Below are 17,602 nucleotides of genomic sequence, written 5' to 3'. Positions count from 1 at the left end.
GACAGACAGATATCGAGAGAGAGAGAGACAGACAGACAGATATCGAGAGAGAGAGACAGACAGATATCGAGAGAGAGAGAGACAGACAGATATCGAGAGAGAGAGAGACAGACAGATATCGAGAGAGAGAGAGACAGACAGATATCGAGAGAGAGAGAGACAGACAGATATCGAGAGAGAGAGAGACAGACAGATATCGAGAGAGAGAGAGACAGACAGATATCGAGAGAGAGAGACAGACAGATATCGAGAGAGAGAGACAGACAGATATCGAGAGAGATCGAGAGAGATCGAGAGAGATCGAGAGAGAGAGATATCGAGAGAGAGAGAGAGATCGAGAGAGAGAGAGAGATCGAGATCGAGAGAGAGAGAGATCGAGATCGAGAGAGAGAGATCGAGATCGAGATCGAGATCGAGAGAGAGAGAGAGATCGAGATCGAGATCGAGAGAGATCGAGAGAGAGAGATCGAGAGAGATCGAGAGAGAGAGATCGAGAGAGATCGAGAGAGAGAGAGAGACAGAGAGAGAGAGAGAGAGAGAGAGAGAGAGAGATCGAGAGAGAGATATATATATATATATATATATATATATATATATATATATATATATATATATATATATATATATATCGAGATATATACGAGGTGTGTTCAAAAAGTATCCAACCTTAATTTTTCGTGCGTAAACAAATGAAGCTAGGGAGGCGTGGTTTGGTGCACGTATGTAGGCGATCCTAATCCGTATGCATGAATATTTTCCCGCCTGCAGAAGCTGTCAGTCGCCGACCGACCGCCGATGAGTGAGGAAGTGTAAGTGAGCGCCGTCGGATTTTCGTTTTTGACAAAATGACGGAAAAACTTGAACAACACTACTGCATCAAATTTTGTGTAAAGCTTGGCGATTCCCAAGTGCAAACGATCCGCAAGATTCAACAGGCCTTCGGGAACGAAGCAATGGGCACCACACAGATAAAAGAGTGGTACAACCGCTTCAAAGATGGTCGCACATCAGTGGAAAGTGAAGCACATTCTGGTAGGTCCTCAACATCCCGAAATGAGATCGTCATTGACCAAGTGAGGACCCTGCTGATACAGGATCGTCAAATCACGATCAGAGAACTTGCAGACGAGGCGGGTGTCAGCATTGGATCCGCTCATTCCATTGTGACTGAGGATTTGGGCTTAAGGAGAATCTCAACGAAGTTCGTGCCAAAGCTGCTAACGATCGAGCAGAAGCAACTCCATTTGGAGATTGCACAGGACATGCTGGAGACTGTGAACAGGGAACCCAACTTCTTCAACACAGTGATTACTGGCGATGAGACCACATTGATCCGTCATTTTGTCAAAAACAAAAAAAAATCGACGGCGCTCACTTACACTTCCTCACTCATCGGCGGTCTTTCGGCGACTGACAACTTCTGCAGGCAGGAAAATATTCACGCATAAGGATTAGGATCGCCTACATACGTGCACCAAACCACGCCTCCCTAGCTTCATTTGTTTACGCACGAAAAATTCAGGTTGGATACTTTTTGAACACACCTCGTATATTCCATCCCATCCCATTTGCAGGGAATATATTCCAACAATGGAAATGCCCCGTTTGCTACAGTCACTTGCAAACAAAAGCAAGTCACTTGCAAACGAAACACAAACGAATATAGCATCTTTGTTTTAAATCAATAGCAAGGCATTTAGAGTTGGCCGGTAAAGCATGCCGATTGCTTGGCTGATGGAAGGGAAGGCAATACATCCACTGATAAGTGATAAGTATTAAAGTTTTGACAATGTGTCGTTAAAAAGGTCCAGAAGTACAGTTTGGAACTATTTCGGGAAGGTTAAAGAACACAGTCCGAAAGTTGCACGCTCAATTTGTTCAACACATTGCTCATCACTGTTATATGTCCAATATGCTGAAACATCTGAAAACCAAATACCAGAGAGAGTACTTAGTGACGTTTGAGAATGTGGATTAAAAGAAACCAGAGTCTGCAACAGCAACAAGTTCGCTTTCACAATCGATCATTGAAAGCACTTTTTATAAAAGTTCCAAGTAAGGCACTGATTCCCCAAGACAATATCATATTGACCAGATGCCGATAGATATGATCATTGGAGACATGCAGCCCATATCTGTTGTTGAATACGTTGGCTTCAAAGACTTTGTCAGGTCTTTGGAATGTAAATATGACTTCTAAAGTCGTCAAACAATCATGCGAACTAAGCTTTCTAGAGCATCAATAAATCAGGGCAAAGCTTACCATGACAATTGATACTGCTACTTCCATTGCTCTCACAACAGACATCTGGACATCTTGTCAAACTCAGACATATATCATTATCACAGCCCACTTCCTTGACAGTGATTGGCATTTGTCATTTAGATTCAATATATTTATTTATTTATATTATTATTTTCTGTAAAAAGAGATGTTTCCGAATGAACTTCAACCCAACTCTTTACTGCTCTTTCCAATTTAAGGAGAAAAAAAATATATAAAACTTCCACCGCTCCACCGTTTCTTCTCAGCATCAGTTCATACATAACTTCCCCCCTCCCCCCAACCCAAAAAGAAAACAAAAAAGGTACTCGGAATTGTACTCGATTCAATCGATTCCAAGAAAGAAAGAAAGAAAAAAGTACTGTACTCGGAATCAAATTGATTGCCCATCACTACTAAAATGTGCCTTTATTTTATAACTTAAAAAAAAAAAAAAATAATAATAATAATAATAATAATAATAATAATAATAATAAAGTGCCTTTATTACCACCTCAGAGGGTTCGAATTCCATGATGGTGGGTACACAGGGTGACGGTCGCAGCACAAATCTCATCCCTCAAGGGAAGCCCGTGTTATAATCTCTTTTAAAATGGCACATGCTGTTTGAACCTGTCTGAACGTGCTGTTTGAATGTAATTCTGTATTAACGCTGACAGACGGAACGTCCAGCCTTACATCCATCCGAAGGATGGCAAACACTGCTGAATTGGCCTGCCTATGAAACTGCATGAGGTTAAGCCCCCACCCACCCTCAAGTCCTATAACCAAACTGATGGGCATGTAATTCACATATTATGTGATGTAAATAAATATTTGAGGCAACAAAAATTGGCTTGGTCGAATGAAATGCCTGCGTACATAATGAATTAGTTGGGAGGCCAAGGGATATTCATTTTACTTTTTTCGAAGTTCTTATGTACAGGTACACTATTGATATACACCCTGCAAAAATTCCTCTGTGGGAAGATGGAGGGGAAGGAGGGAGGGGGAGGTGTGGTGAAGGAGGGGGTGGGAAGATGGAGGGGTGGGTTGTGAAGGGGGAAAGGTTGGGGATGTGGAGGGGGAAGGGATGGGGGTGTGGATGGGGGAAGGGATAGGGTGTGGAGGGGAAGGGATGGGGGTGTGGAGGGGGAAGAAATGGGGGTGTGGAGAGGGAAGGGTGGGAGGTGGGAGGGAAGAGGTGGGAGGAGGGAGAGGAAGGGGAGGGGTGAAGAGAGGAGTGCAGGATTGCCCGGCAACGCCGAGCACCTTTGCTAGTCACTTAATAATAATAATTGAAAAAACACTCGCATCCGGTTCTTCACCAAAATCGAAGCACACCCAACCTGTTCACCAAGTTTCGTCTGAATCCATCCAAAGGTTTTTGAGATATGTTATATATTATTTTGGCCCTATCTCTCAATGGTGAAGAATCACTTAAAAAAATAAAAAAAATAAAAAAAAAAAACATTCTAGTGCAGGTATGAAGAATATTGATCAAGTCCCCAGCTTGGGAACACCCGGCTTCCGAACATTATACTTTATAACCAAGTTTTGGTCTTTAGAACATTCGATCCATTCACACGAACAATGCTTTTTTGCCTTCAGTGACGGAGGGAAGTAGGTACCCTGTGCTATAACTGTTGCGTTTTTCTTGATGAGTACAAAGCTTTGAAAAGGATGAACAAACCTTTCCCAAAGAACCCCAAGTCGCCTCCTTTCTTGGCCGAGCTGCAATCGCTGTATTGAGAAGCAAGGGCTTCAAAGTCCGCATGCCCAGAGCGAATCTGGTCAATGTAATCTGCAAAGATCGTTCACAACACCAAGAGTTAGTTAATCCTGGTCAAAAACCTCTCAAAATACTCTTGTACTAAATACAGTGATCTCACAAAAGAAAATGTCAATCTCATTCTCAAATTCACATTTGTAAATCACAAGGCTTTTCTAACGCAGTACGTCAAGGTTAAAATATTCAAGCATTATAATTAGACCCAAAATGTCAAAATGATGTGAAGAAGAATCTGCCATGGAGTAAAGACTACTGGAGAGCATAGCTTTACCGCATCAGTAGCTTCGGCAAACCTGAAATGTGACAATCAGACAAAGTTTGTATGAAACAGATCAAATGCATTGCAAAATCTGTCATATATCATGTGATTACACTACATAAAATAATCTCACAAAAAAGTTTTAAAGACATGAATGGAAGAGGGATTACTCCATTCAAACAATTGGTTTTCAGTTGGTTCATAAATATGGTGCGTAAATGAGTAACTTTCAAAAAGTAAACGGAATTTAGGAAAGGTACAAGTACATACAGTTGGATACCATTGAACCAGGAGAAAACCTAAAAAATTTCCACAATTTTTCTGGCGTTTTTAAGCACAACCCTTGATGCAATGCCTGCCTGCAAAGCACCGTGACAACAATTTGCAGTGTAGCGAGGCCCTATTCCCTTCGAGAATTGAGCTCAAACTCAAGGAGGTAAGCACTTCTGACAGGCCAATGCAAATAGTAGGGTTAAAAAAAGAGGTGGAAAAGATAAGGAAATGAAAGAGTGAAATGGATAAACAGGAAGAGAATGAGGAATAACCCAGAGCAAGTGTCACCCCCACCCCCGACCTCCAACAAAATTAAATAAATAAAAAAAATCGCAGAAAGTTTGCTCTATGTTGCTCCACTGGGAGAAATGCCTCTTACATTTGAAGCGACGAAGAGTGTCAGTACCAGGCCAAGTTTTCACCAATTGCGAAGGCTGCTCCACAGAAGAGCATATTCCCCAAAGTGAAAAACCCGTCTGAGCCAAAAGCAGCTTTATGTCACTTCTTTTTAAGCACAAGCTGCTATTGCTGCAGAGAGCACAGTCAGTGCCTTCCCAAGTGATCTGCAGACAATTGTAAAAGTGCCGAGTTACATAGAGCGACGACGGCTGAGGACAAGGAATTGAGAGTAAAACAGCGAATGTTAACCCCCCCCCATGGTGAGGGTACACACCTAAGTGGTGAATGTTCGGTGAGGTGTCGAGGAAGCTTAGTCAATGAACGTGCCGCAAGCACAGGCCTGCCTCGGCTTCCCCTTACATACAGATTTATCCATTGGTCAAAATAATTTAAATATTAAATCACGTTTAAGCAGGAGGGATTCAACGATTAGCATTGTTTTAATAAGTTGTACGTAGGTGACTATGGCCAATTGTCTTCAACCCAGGAACTATTGAAACCATGAAGCATAAACTGGCAGAAACTCAAGGTAAGATGAGTTCTGCCAAAATAAAACTACGAACTACGATGACTCTTCACAGATCACTTATTATTGAGGATTCACCAATGAAATAAGTTGAAATATCTCCACGTCTCTGTCTATCTGTCTGTCTGTCTGTCTGTCTGTCTCTCTCTATCTCAAAAACTAATTGATTTTAAAGTTTTAAACTCTTACCTCAATGCCATTTGGAGACCACATTTAAAATGAAACAAAAAAAAATAAAAAAATAAAAAAATAAAAAAAAAAACTTTCCTCTCTTTTTCTTTTGAACAAAAACAAAAAACAAAAAGCAGCAGCTCTACTTTTGGTAATCATGCATGTTTATTTATTTATTGGAAACAGAGTTGAGGCTCATGGAGGAGTTGGAACACAACGAATCAGGACATAACAGAACAAAATTAACAGTAGAAATAATTGGGTAAGGGGTGGTGAGAGAGCAGCAGCAGCGAAAGGGACAAAATAGTGGCAGACTTGGAGGAAGAAATGACCAGGAAAGAACGAGACAAAGTGAACAGGAGGGGGAAGGGGTGGAGAAAGGGGGGGGAGAAGAAAAAGGGGGTGAACTACATTGTCAATTATGGAACAGAATACAAGTCTCCAAGAAGGCTGGTATTGGTTATGCTTTGGTGGAAGATCTAAACAACAGAATGTATTCAATGAAAAGTTTATATGCATGTTTACCAGCATCAGAAATGAGTTGCAACAGACTTTGAGCATGAAGCCTTCCAAGGAAAAAAGCCAATGCTTGAAAGCTCATCCACACCTCATTTCTCATGACCGACCAGTGATGTGCAGCCTTGTGAGAGTGCTAAAGCCTGAAGCCTCGGACTAGTTACAGGTGTGCTTCCATCTTCATTATTTGGCATTGCACGTATGTAAATGAACACTCGTTTTACTCTGCACGTGTTACACATCATGTGCAGCAAATTTCACCTTCCTGCACCTTGTATTTATTATTCTTTTTAAACACCTCTGGACACCACCATAGAGGCCCGGGTACAAGTCACTGCCCATTTCAAGAAGAAGAAGACACGTAATTACTCTTTCATGGAAAATGTTTTTCGAGTTTTTTTTTGATCCTGACAAAAAAAAAATAGACCGTAGTGAAAAGTCGTGTTAAACTAGAGGGGAGCACTCGGGAGAGTGCAAAACCTCCACCGCCAATACTGCTAGGTCACTCAAGTGAACCTGATATCCTATTCATTCAATTTGACGTCAACAGTGCTCACAGAGTTATAGTTTGCAACTTTCCCTTTTACATACTCAATTCATTCGTCATAACTAGATTCCTTGAGACAGAAATTGATTTTACGTGGGTATATCCACCTGAAGTTCCAAAATCAGCCGCAATTATAATTTTGGCATGTTCTTTGTTGGAAATCACTTATAACATGTAGAAATGCAAAAAAAAAAATCGAAATTTTGTTGAAAAAAAAGTTGCAAAATTTTGTTTTTTTTTTTCTCTAAATTTTTTTTGAGGGGGGGTGGAAATCACTGAAAACATGAAGAAATTCAAAAACAAAAATTCAAATATTTTTCAAAATGGCCGCCATAGCGGCCATATTGGACTTTTGACCAAGTCCAAAATCTAATGGCATGATCCGTGGACCATACCTAATCCCCCCACCAAGTTTCGTCGAAATCCGTCGAGGAGTTTTTCCGTAATACTGTTCACAAACAGACAGGGGTGAAAACTAACTTAGGATGGGATTATTAATTAAGGTGAAGTGAATTAAGGTGAAAACAGTAACCATCTTCGATGGCAGAGGTTAATTAACAGAAGAAACTAGAGGGGGAGCACTCGGTAGAGTGCAAAACCTCTGCCGCCAATATTGATAGGTCACTCAAGTGAACCTGATATCCTATTCATTCAATTTGGTGTCAACAGTGCTCACAGAGTTATAGTTTGCAACTTTCCCTTTTACTTTTAACTTTTACATACTCAATTCATTCGTCATAACTAGATTCCTTGAGACAGAAATTGATTTTACGTGGGTATATCTACCTGAAGTTCCAAAATCAGCCGCAATTATAATTTTGGCATGTTTTTTTTGTTGGAAATCACTTATAACATGTAGAAATGCAAAAAAAAAAAAAAAAATCGAAATGTTGAAAAAAAAAGTTGCAAAATTTTCTGTTTCTTTTTCTTTTTTTCTCGAACAATTTTTTACTTTTTTGGTTGGAAATCACTTAAAACATGTAGAAATGCAAAAAAAAGATCAATTTTTTTTCAAAATGGCCACCATAGCGGCCATATTGGACTTTGGACCAAGTCCAAAATCTAATGGCATAATCCTTGGACTATACCTAATCCCCCCCACCAAGTTTTGTCGAAATCCGTCGAGGTGTTTTTCCGTAATACTGTTCACAAACAAACAAACAAACAGAAAGGGGTGAAAACAGTAACCTCCGATCTTCGATGGCGGAGGTTAATAATGGGGTAAGGGGTGGTGGGACACAGCAGCAGCAGCAGCAAAAGGGATAAAATAGCGGCAGACTTGGAGGAAAGTGATCTTTGCCCAGCTCTTCTCAAAAGTTTCATACAATGTTAATTATCAAATTAATTAACAGCCCTCAAGACACCTTGGTGGTGAAATATGTATGAAGTCATGTGACGATTGTGATTAGGGCAAACAAGGGTGGAACATGAAATTTATTGCTGGTACAGATCCAACACATACGCTGACGGCTTATATTTTAAAACCAAGCTTTGCCTATCTGGAATCCTAGCTCACGTTTCAGAGACTGGAAGTTGTGCGGTACCCTTGAAAAAAAGGAAGGCTGCTTTTAGTGCAGGAGGGGTAGTGCCAAATTAATAAAATATCAATTGAAAAGGGAAAGGGAAGCCATGATAGGAGAAAGAGAGTAGAGGTTCAGGGAGTATTGTAAGAGTTAGAGAAGGGAAAGAGGTTTGGGGTTAAGGTAAGAGTAAGGGGTATGGCTGGAGGATTGAGGGACAGGTGGGGTAACGGAAATTTTAATTAAGAAGTAAATAGATCATAAACACACACACACACACACACACACACACACACACACACACACACACACACACACACACACACACACACACACACACACACACACACACACACACACGTTTTAGATGACAGACTGAATGCATTTTCCAAGGGCGACCACAAATCCAATTTCAGTACACATTGAGCGAGAACAATGATGACACATTAATCAAAATGATCTTCACCCAGCTCTTCACAAGTTTCATACAATATTAATGATCAAATTAATTAACGGCCCTCAAGACACCTTGGTAGTGAAATTTGTATCAAGTCATGCGACGGTTGTGATTAGGGCAAACAAGGGTGAAACATTAAATTTATTGCTGGTACAGATCCAACACATACGCTGACGGCTTACATTTTTAAACCAAGCTTGGCACACCGGGAAATCCTCGCTCATGTTCCAGAGACTGAAAGTTGTGCAGTACCCTTGAAAAAGGAAGGCTGCTTTTAGTGTAGGCTAAAGGTTTCCTGGTCTACAAAGCAGACCTTTTGTTACTTTTTCATTTTCCTAAGAAATAAAGTCGTCTCGTTCCGTCAAGTCGCGTCCGACTTCTGGTGACAATCACGAGCAGATTTGTCCAAATATCCCTGTCCTGCACTGCTTCCCGAAACTCTGGCCAAGAGAGCTTGGTTGCAGTCTTTACCCCAACTATCCAACATCGACAAGGTCCACCTCTTCTCTTCTTCCCTCACTCATACCCAGCATGGTTGATTTCTCCACACCTTCGTTTTCTGCACTCATGATGTGTCCAAAGTACGAGTTTGTTTTCAGCATCAGCACTTCACATGTACATGGATGTCTAATTCCTTCAGGTACCGATTTGTTTCTCCTTCTTGTTTATGGAATATTTAACATTTGTCTCCCAAACCACATTTCAATACTGGCAATCTTCTTTCATCATTTGTTCTTCACTGTCCACGACTCACATCCATACATTGCAAGTGGAAATACCAGAGCATTCATCAGCCTCCTCTTGGTTTGTATTGTTATATATTTGCATTTCCAAATTTTTGTTAATCCTGACATTGCTGTTCAATCCAATGCTAATGATCTTTGAATTTCTCCTTCAATTTCTGCACTAACTTTAATGTTAGAACCAAGGAAGATGAAACTTTCCACTATTTGCACGTGATTGTCTCCCAATCTGAACATGTCAAATTTTCTCAGTTCATAAGATTTGAGTCTTTTTTTTTTCAGTTAACGCTGTAAGAAAACCAAAAACGTTTTCTCTGGAGATCAAAGGGGTAACCAAATTCTGAATTGGAATCATCAGAAGGAACCTGAAGTAATAAGTAAGGAGCAAAGATGGACTCATCAGGAAGAACCTGGATAGGATTTGGAGTTTATCTGCTACTCCACTACCCTCAAACCCATCCAGGCACAGCCAAGTGGACCTCACAGAAAAATTTCTGCACAAATTCACTTCTTACACAGATATATAAAAGAAAAAGAGAAATAGAGTAAGAGATAAAAGAAAAGAAAAAGCAAGTATAAGAATGAATAATGAGAAATGTGAAAAAGTAGAAAGAATGTGAAAGGAACAAAGAACAAGGATGTAGGGAAGAACCTGGATAGATGGAAGTGCTATGAATTTTTGAAGAAATAATTGATTTGTAATTTTTTTAATCTTTTCACAAGCAACGCTGCAATGGGCAGTAAAGTAGACTTTAAACGTCAAGGTGAAAAACAAACAAACAATTAGAACAACATTAAACGACCAACCTCCCACATTTAGCCATGCACATCCTGATGACATGATGACCGGGTAGCACATGTCATGTCTACACACGAGTCCCATGGCCCAACCACACACATCGCTCTCCCCACCAGTATATATATATATATATATATATATATATATATATATATATATATATATATATATATATATATATATATATATATATATATATATATGTATATATATGTATATATATATATATATATATATATATATATGTATATATATGTATATACGTATATATGTATATATGTATACATGTATATATATATGTATATATATGTATATATATATGTATATATATATATATATATATATATATATATATATATATGTATATATATATATATATTTATACATGTATATATATATATATATATATATATATATATATATATATATATATATATATATATATATATATATATGTGTATATGTATGTATATACATATATATATTGTTGCGGTCTTCGCGCCCGCCGGCGTGCGACGGCCACGTAACTCGAATCGCGGCGCGTCGCCCACCGGACGGACAATCCAGTCGTGACCCTCTCGGACTAACGCCGGGAACCAGTCACGGGTGGACCTTTCGGTCTCACCGCGATCGAGCCAATCAGCCCCCGCGTGGGATAGGGTTGCTCGCCAAATTCGAACTACCTAAGTACCCACGCGGAGGGTAGACCGGGCGATCGCACCTCGCCGCAGGTCGACTTCGGACACGGGCCACTTAAGCGACCCGTTCCGTACTATCAGAATAACCGAGCGGTGTTATCGTCGACCTCGACGGTTCGATTAATTATCGGGCGTATTCAGCCCACTACCAACCCTTTACGTGAAGCAAGATGGGGATTCAATGGAGGAAAAGACGAAGCGAAGCGGGAGAACAGTTCAACAATAAAGCACGTTTATTCGCGGCACACGGGAAGCACACAAATACAATTCCACCAAATGCACACAAAAAAGAAAACACAATTCCATTTACACTAAAAGCAAACACAAAAGTGAAAACACAGTGCAGAGCTAATTCCGACTACCGAGCACACGGCAACACTTATACAATTCTACTTCACAGACGGCGCCGACAACACATACCCAAAACCAAGGAAAAGAAATACCCTCAAGAATGAGGTAGGCCTGGGGCCGAGACCTGGTCGGGCCTACCCGTCTGGTGATGAGACGCGGAGCGGCGATGGCCCGCAACCCGCGGGCCTCGTGGACAGTGCCTGGCAGGGGGTGGGAACGGGGCCCCCTTGGTCGCACTATCTCAGCGCGGGGGGAAACAGGAGGGGGTTGCTGATGCTCGGGGCATAGAGGATCTTTATTATATGCGACGAGCGTCTCCACCTCGGCCAGGTCGCGCTGTCGCCCCTCCAGGGGAGCAGCTCCCTGCCCCGCGCGCGCACCCCCTCGTCCGCCCTCGCCGCCTCTCCACAGCTCGTCCCCTCCGTTCCGACTTTTAACGCACACGACGAGCAGCTCCACCGCCCGCGAAGTCTTGACTCTCTGTTCCGACTCCTTCGCCTCGTTCCGACCTTTACTACTCGTTCCGACTCCTTCCTTCCTCGTTCCGACTTTTACTACTCCTTTGACTGACGAACACCGTCCTTTTATCCCCCCGTAACTTCGCCTTTGACCCCCTCCCTTTGACCTTTCAACTCGCTCCCCATTGGCCCGAGAAAAAGTGGGCGTGAAGGCTTTTGATCCACAAATTTGCATATATCGATCGCCCTGGGGCGGGCCAATTCGCCCCTCGCTCACCGATTGGACGGCAAAAAGTGGGCGTGTCGTTTTGGATCCGTTCTTGAAGCAGAAAATCCGTGATTTTGTACACGCTGCTCAACGCGCGCCCTACACGAGCCCAGCATCGGTGCCCATGAGTGGCGCGAGATGACGGTGATGCGATGGTGGCGAGTTGTGACGGTAAAGGTCATGGCGGTTGTGGTGAAGCGGCGTTGTGGTTGGTGGTTGATGTTGTGGTTGTGATGGTGGCGATTGGTCCAAAAATAAAGATAGTAAAAGAAAAACGGCTATCCTGAAGAGTCGCAGCACGTATAAATGACATGTATTCCCACTAGACAACGGGTTTGGGCCTAACTACACATGCACTTACCGAGATACCTCACCTAAGGGACCTGAATGGTGGTTTGCGAATCTGGTAACCACAACACTACCCCCTTCCCTTTTTACAGACTCGTCCCGAGTCGTCAAATTTTCGTGTGCCATCATGTGTAGTTTTCCCCTAGTACATTTTACCTACGGATCCCTGAGTGCGACATTCATGGTATTCGTGTCCCCAAAATAAATAACCTGAGGGCTGCGTAACTACCTAAACAAACTCACTCACACGGACGACTTAAATAAAATTGCCGGCGCTAAGACATACATGCCGGGGGCGCACTCATATGTACAGTACATCTTAACCTTAACTTACAAATTTTACACTAAACCATGGCCCAGGATCATCGAACTCTGCAAAAAGAAAGCAGTTCGCAGGGAGCCAGGCTGCCCACATGCAGTCTCTGACTCAAACAATGCAGGTGACGGAACATGGCTGGCTGCTCACACGCAGTCCAAGGCCTTCCCTTTTGAACTGAACGCAGTGAACCACAACGGTGCATGGGCTGCACAAACGTAGTCTCCGTGCCAGCTCAAGCGGCACACGCAATGAGCACAACGAATGGATGCATGAATGGATGGGCGCAAACACGGTGCACGGGCCGCCACTGCAGGCCCGTGTTGTAGCTGCCAACAGGGCAGTTCTCGCAGCTTGCAAACTGTTGCCTTGATCCTGGCGCACATGGAAATGAACAGGGGGGGCAAAGCAAAAATTGAACGGGGCTGGTTAACAGGGGCAGTGGGCATGGCATGGCAAAGGCAGCAGGCAAACACAGCCCGCAGAAGAAGGCCGCTGCAGGCAAACACAGCCCGCAGATGAACTGGCCGGCACAGGCCTTGAAGAAAACAGCCAGCAGATGAACTGGCCGGTACAGGCCTTGCAGCACAACAACAGCTGCCGATGAAGTTAGCCGGCCTCTGCCTTGCAGCAAAACACGGCCAGCCGATGAAGTTGGCCAGCCTTTGCCGTTCAGTGGAGGTTGGTGGAGGGAGTGCGGTGGTGCTGGCCACTTGGAAGGCGGGCTCGGACCTACCTACCTGTCTCCCTCCCAACCTATCGCCTTTGCCTGTCACTGTACATACCCACTCCCTTAATTTGTCAAACCCCAATTTAGCCCCAACTTATTTTTTTTCTGTTGTTTTTATTTTTTTACTTCCCCCCTATAAATCGTCCCCTAACCCCCTTTATCGTCCTTGTTCGGCTAACCTATCCTGTCACCTAGCCTACTCCCAACCCCTACGTTCCCTTCCCAGAGGGGAACAAGGGAGAGCTAACGTCCTGTGTCGAGGCCCAACGAAGCCTCAGAATGGCCTCCCCAGAGTTCGGCGATCTTAACACCAAGTGGGTCCAGCGGCCCACAACGACAGCGAGGGGATGGATGGTGCGGAGGGGTACATCTCCTAATCTACCCTAACCATTAACTCTTAAACTACCCCGGGGCTTTCAACAAGCGCCTCTCGCTTAAACTATTGGTTCTAACAACCCAGATTCCCGTCGCCTGTGTTGGTGTCCTCACAATTTCGGGCCTCGCCCCCCAATTTTCTCTCCGTGCCCTCACACGGTCTCCTGGCTGGGACACGTGGCTCCCTTTGGCAGGCACGACCCTCTGCCGATTCTCCCGCTATGGCACCCCCGGGCACTACACTGCCTCCGAGCCTACCAGCTCCCTAACAACCGGGAGTGCCCCCCATCCCACCTCCCCTGAAACGCACACGTGGCAGGCCGGCCTCCCGGGCCCCTTTCCGAGGGTCACCCGTGCCCACTGCACTGCCCACGCGGCTAATGGCGCCCCGGGCCCCTGCACCAAGCAGGCGCACCCGTGCCCACTACTCTATCCCGGCCCCCCATGGGCCCTTGGCCTACCGCGGCCGACTAGCCTGGTGCCCGGGGTACCCACTCAGCGATACTCACCTTTCGCAGCCACGCTCCCAAGCCCGTCAACAGGGCTCCTGCACCCTCCAAATGGGTCTCGAGCCTACTTTCCCACCAACAACAAAACGACCTCCATTTTTTCAATTTGACTAACCCCTAACTCACTTTACTCTGACCCCGGGGTCCCTTGGGCGGAGTCACTCCCTCCCCAATCACTCATCGCACCATGCATTCCCCATTCACTCCACTCACACAGACCCGCTGGCCTCACTCACTCAACAAGTACTCACCTCTCAACTCTTCAACACTTCAACACACACACCACTGAACTCTGCCATCCTTCTAACTACATCCCCTAACTCGTGCTCCCACGTCGACCCTTAAACTACAGCACGTTCCTTTTAACACTACGTAGCTAAACTACGTCCCCTCTACACATCCACAAGTCTGTCACTGTCTCCTAACTCATTTTATTTCCCAACCTAAATCTGACTACAATCCCTCTCACTAATCCATTCCACGGACTCCATGAGGACTTACCCCTGCCCCATGGAGTCGGTCTAACTAAGCTAACCCTTCCCCCTAACTAGTTTTCATCCTGTGCCCAGGTAAGGGGGTCTTTCACCCCTTGCCCAGGAATCCTGTACACCCGAAAGTGAGGCTTGCTTTTTTTTTTTTTTATGCCCAGCACCTGCGCGGCAACTCAGAGCTCGTGCACTTTACACCTGCCCGTGACGTCATGCAGCTGCACGTGTTCCTCGTCCCTCTTTGGACGGGACCATCCGGCAGAGATACCCCTCCTGCCGGATTCCAACCACACGTGCAGCCATGACGTCACCGTGCGCAAAAAAAAAAAAACACAAGCCCCACGTCTCGAGGGATTTCCCACGCGAACACATGTGCTCTGCCCGTTGGAGCTGAACACACACGATCGCGTGGAGAACCCGTCCGGTCCAAATCCATTTACCTGCCTAAACTTTGTCCGTCCGCGGGATCGGCAAATCCACCGCGTGCGTTTCCGGACCGGGACTTCACTCTCGCAAGCGAGCACGTGGTGGTCTCGTGCGTTGCACAGCACGAACCGCGTGCTCACTGCTGGGTGAACCCGGCACGGTCCTCGAAACAACTACAGCCGCTACTCGGCTTTCTCTCCTCTGTCGCCGTCTCCGTCGCCATTCCACACACGCATACCTGCGTGTCCACGCGCACACAGTCCACACCATCACATTCACACGGGGAGACGCGGCTGCGTGCTCCCGCATGCCAACCGACATCTCCCTCACATACCGCTCTCTCACACACACGGTCTCCCTGGCACACAGCGACCTTGCACACGGCCGTTCACTCACGCGTGCCTCACTACTCACACAAACCATACTACTCACACGTGGTGCTCCATTCACTCGCGCGGGGGCACTCACCCGCGGTGCCTCACCCATACACGCGAGGGCACTCAACCGCTGTGCCTCATCCACACACCGTGCCTCACTCATACACGCGGGGGCACTCACACACGCGGTCTCTTCCACACAACGTCCCTCACTCATACACGCGGGGGCACTCACCCGCGGTTCCTCATCCATACTCCGTGCCTCACTCACACACGCGGGGGCACTCACCCACGGTGCCTCACTCACACTGGCCGTTTCACTCACACACACGGCCTCTTCCACACACGGTGCCTCATCCACACACGGCGTGCTGGGAAGCACGCACTCCGGCACCATCGCTACCACACCACTCACACACGGGGTCGCTTCCACACACGGGGACGCACTCACACCTTGCACCACACACACAGGGACAACCACACTGGGGATTTGTGTCCCCACAAGGGTCTCCGGGGCCTCTATACCCCCCAAGCTCTCCGTGCACCCGTCCACAGCACTCGTCCCCTCAACCTCGCAAAACACGACCGAACTCACCTGGTCGTGACTCGCCTCAAGGGGGCATACTCCCTCCCCTCGTTCCTGGAGGAGGCCATCCCGCTGCTCGCACCGGGTCCCTACACGCTCCGCGAGCTCACCCCCATTATCCTCCACTACCTCCGTGTGTGTGTGTGCGTCACTTACCCCATCTTCATCGTGTAGTCTTCCCTCTATTTTTTCTGTCTCCCGTGTCTCTGCCAACTCTTCACCCTTTACCTCCCTCGTCTCAACTATTATTTCCGTTGTCGTCACCTCGTGTCTCGTCTCACACGTTTTGGTCTCCCCATTTAATTTTTCCCTTTCGGTCATCGTCACGACCCTCGCCCAACACGTTCCACGAATTATTTTTTCACCCGCCTCCACCGCGGGCCTGTCAGCTTCGTTGCACCCCCACCCAGCTCGTTTGCTCCCACACGTGGAGTCGCCATTCCCAGCTCCCTGGTCACGGCCTTCATGCCCGCCTGCAGGCATCGGCCCATGTTCTGCGTCTCACCCCGCAGCTCTTTCATCTCTTCCCTCATTTGCTGTGTATTCGCATCCATCGTCGTTTTCACTTCATTTGTATTTGTATCCATCTTTTCATCCATTTTTTGTGTATTCGCATCCATCTTTTCGTTCATGCCTTTCATTCCGTTCTTCATTTCATTCATTTGCTTGTTCATGTTCGCAATCATCTTCGCTGTCGTTTCCGCATACATTTTTGCCAGCATGGTGTATAGCTGGGTCATGTCGGGTGCGCTTGGGTGAGCCGTTTCGGCAGGGGTCGGGGAAGGGTTTTGGTGGAGAGGGGGGGGGAAGGTGTCATACACTGCGGCCGCTGCCGCACCCACCTCGGGCCCTGGGTTCAGTTGGGCGAGTCCGTGTTCCTGCACAATCAACATTTCCTGCTCGGGGATTCCATCCTGGACCATGGACTCTACATTATTACACATATACATTTCTAATACCCCCGGCTCCCGCTCGCCTTGAGACGCCATCTTGCTTCTCGTGAAGGGTTAATTTCGCTCGCTCGTAATTTGGAGGGAATCGGGGGTCGCTTCTCTCACCCCTGGACCGATTCCCGTGAATTTCGCTGGAGACAGGAGAGCCTGTTGTCCCGCTCTCCAATACCAGTGCCGCGAGGAGGGCGATGAATTTGTATCCCACTCCTGACACCAGTGTTGCGGTCTTCGCGCCCGCCGGCGTGCGACGGCCACGTAACTCGAATCGCGGCGCGTCGCCCACCGGACGGACAATCCAGTCGTGACCCTCTCGGACTAACGCCGGGAACCAGTCACGGGTGGACCTTTCGGTCTCACCGCGATCGAGCCAATCAGCCCCCGCGTGGGATAGGGTTGCTCGCCAAATTCGAACTACCTAAGTACCCACGCGGAGGGTAGACCGGGCGATCGCACC

General features: G+C 46.0%; 1 protein-coding gene across 1 annotated transcript in view; it reads right to left on the bottom strand.

Moving 5' to 3' along the window:
• The window catches only part of PIN1 (peptidylprolyl cis/trans isomerase, NIMA-interacting 1), an 89,854-nt gene that overhangs the window by 16,066 nt on the left and 56,186 nt on the right, over positions 1-17,602 (bottom strand). Inside the window, exon 3 of the mRNA XM_085883262.1 lies at positions 3,957-4,067. Within this exon, the coding sequence (XP_085739388.1) occupies positions 3,957-4,067 (111 nt within the window). The remainder of the gene's footprint in view (positions 1-3,956; positions 4,068-17,602) is intronic.

The sequence above is a fragment of the Eptatretus burgeri genome, chromosome 5, assembly GCF_056783735.1.
Source record: "Eptatretus burgeri isolate ZD-2024b chromosome 5, Ebu_testis_v1, whole genome shotgun sequence".
NCBI classification, from domain to species: domain Eukaryota; kingdom Metazoa; phylum Chordata; class Myxini; order Myxiniformes; family Myxinidae; genus Eptatretus; species Eptatretus burgeri.
Note: the sequence above shows the minus strand (reverse complement) of the source record. Positions and strands in the feature narration are given on the sequence as shown.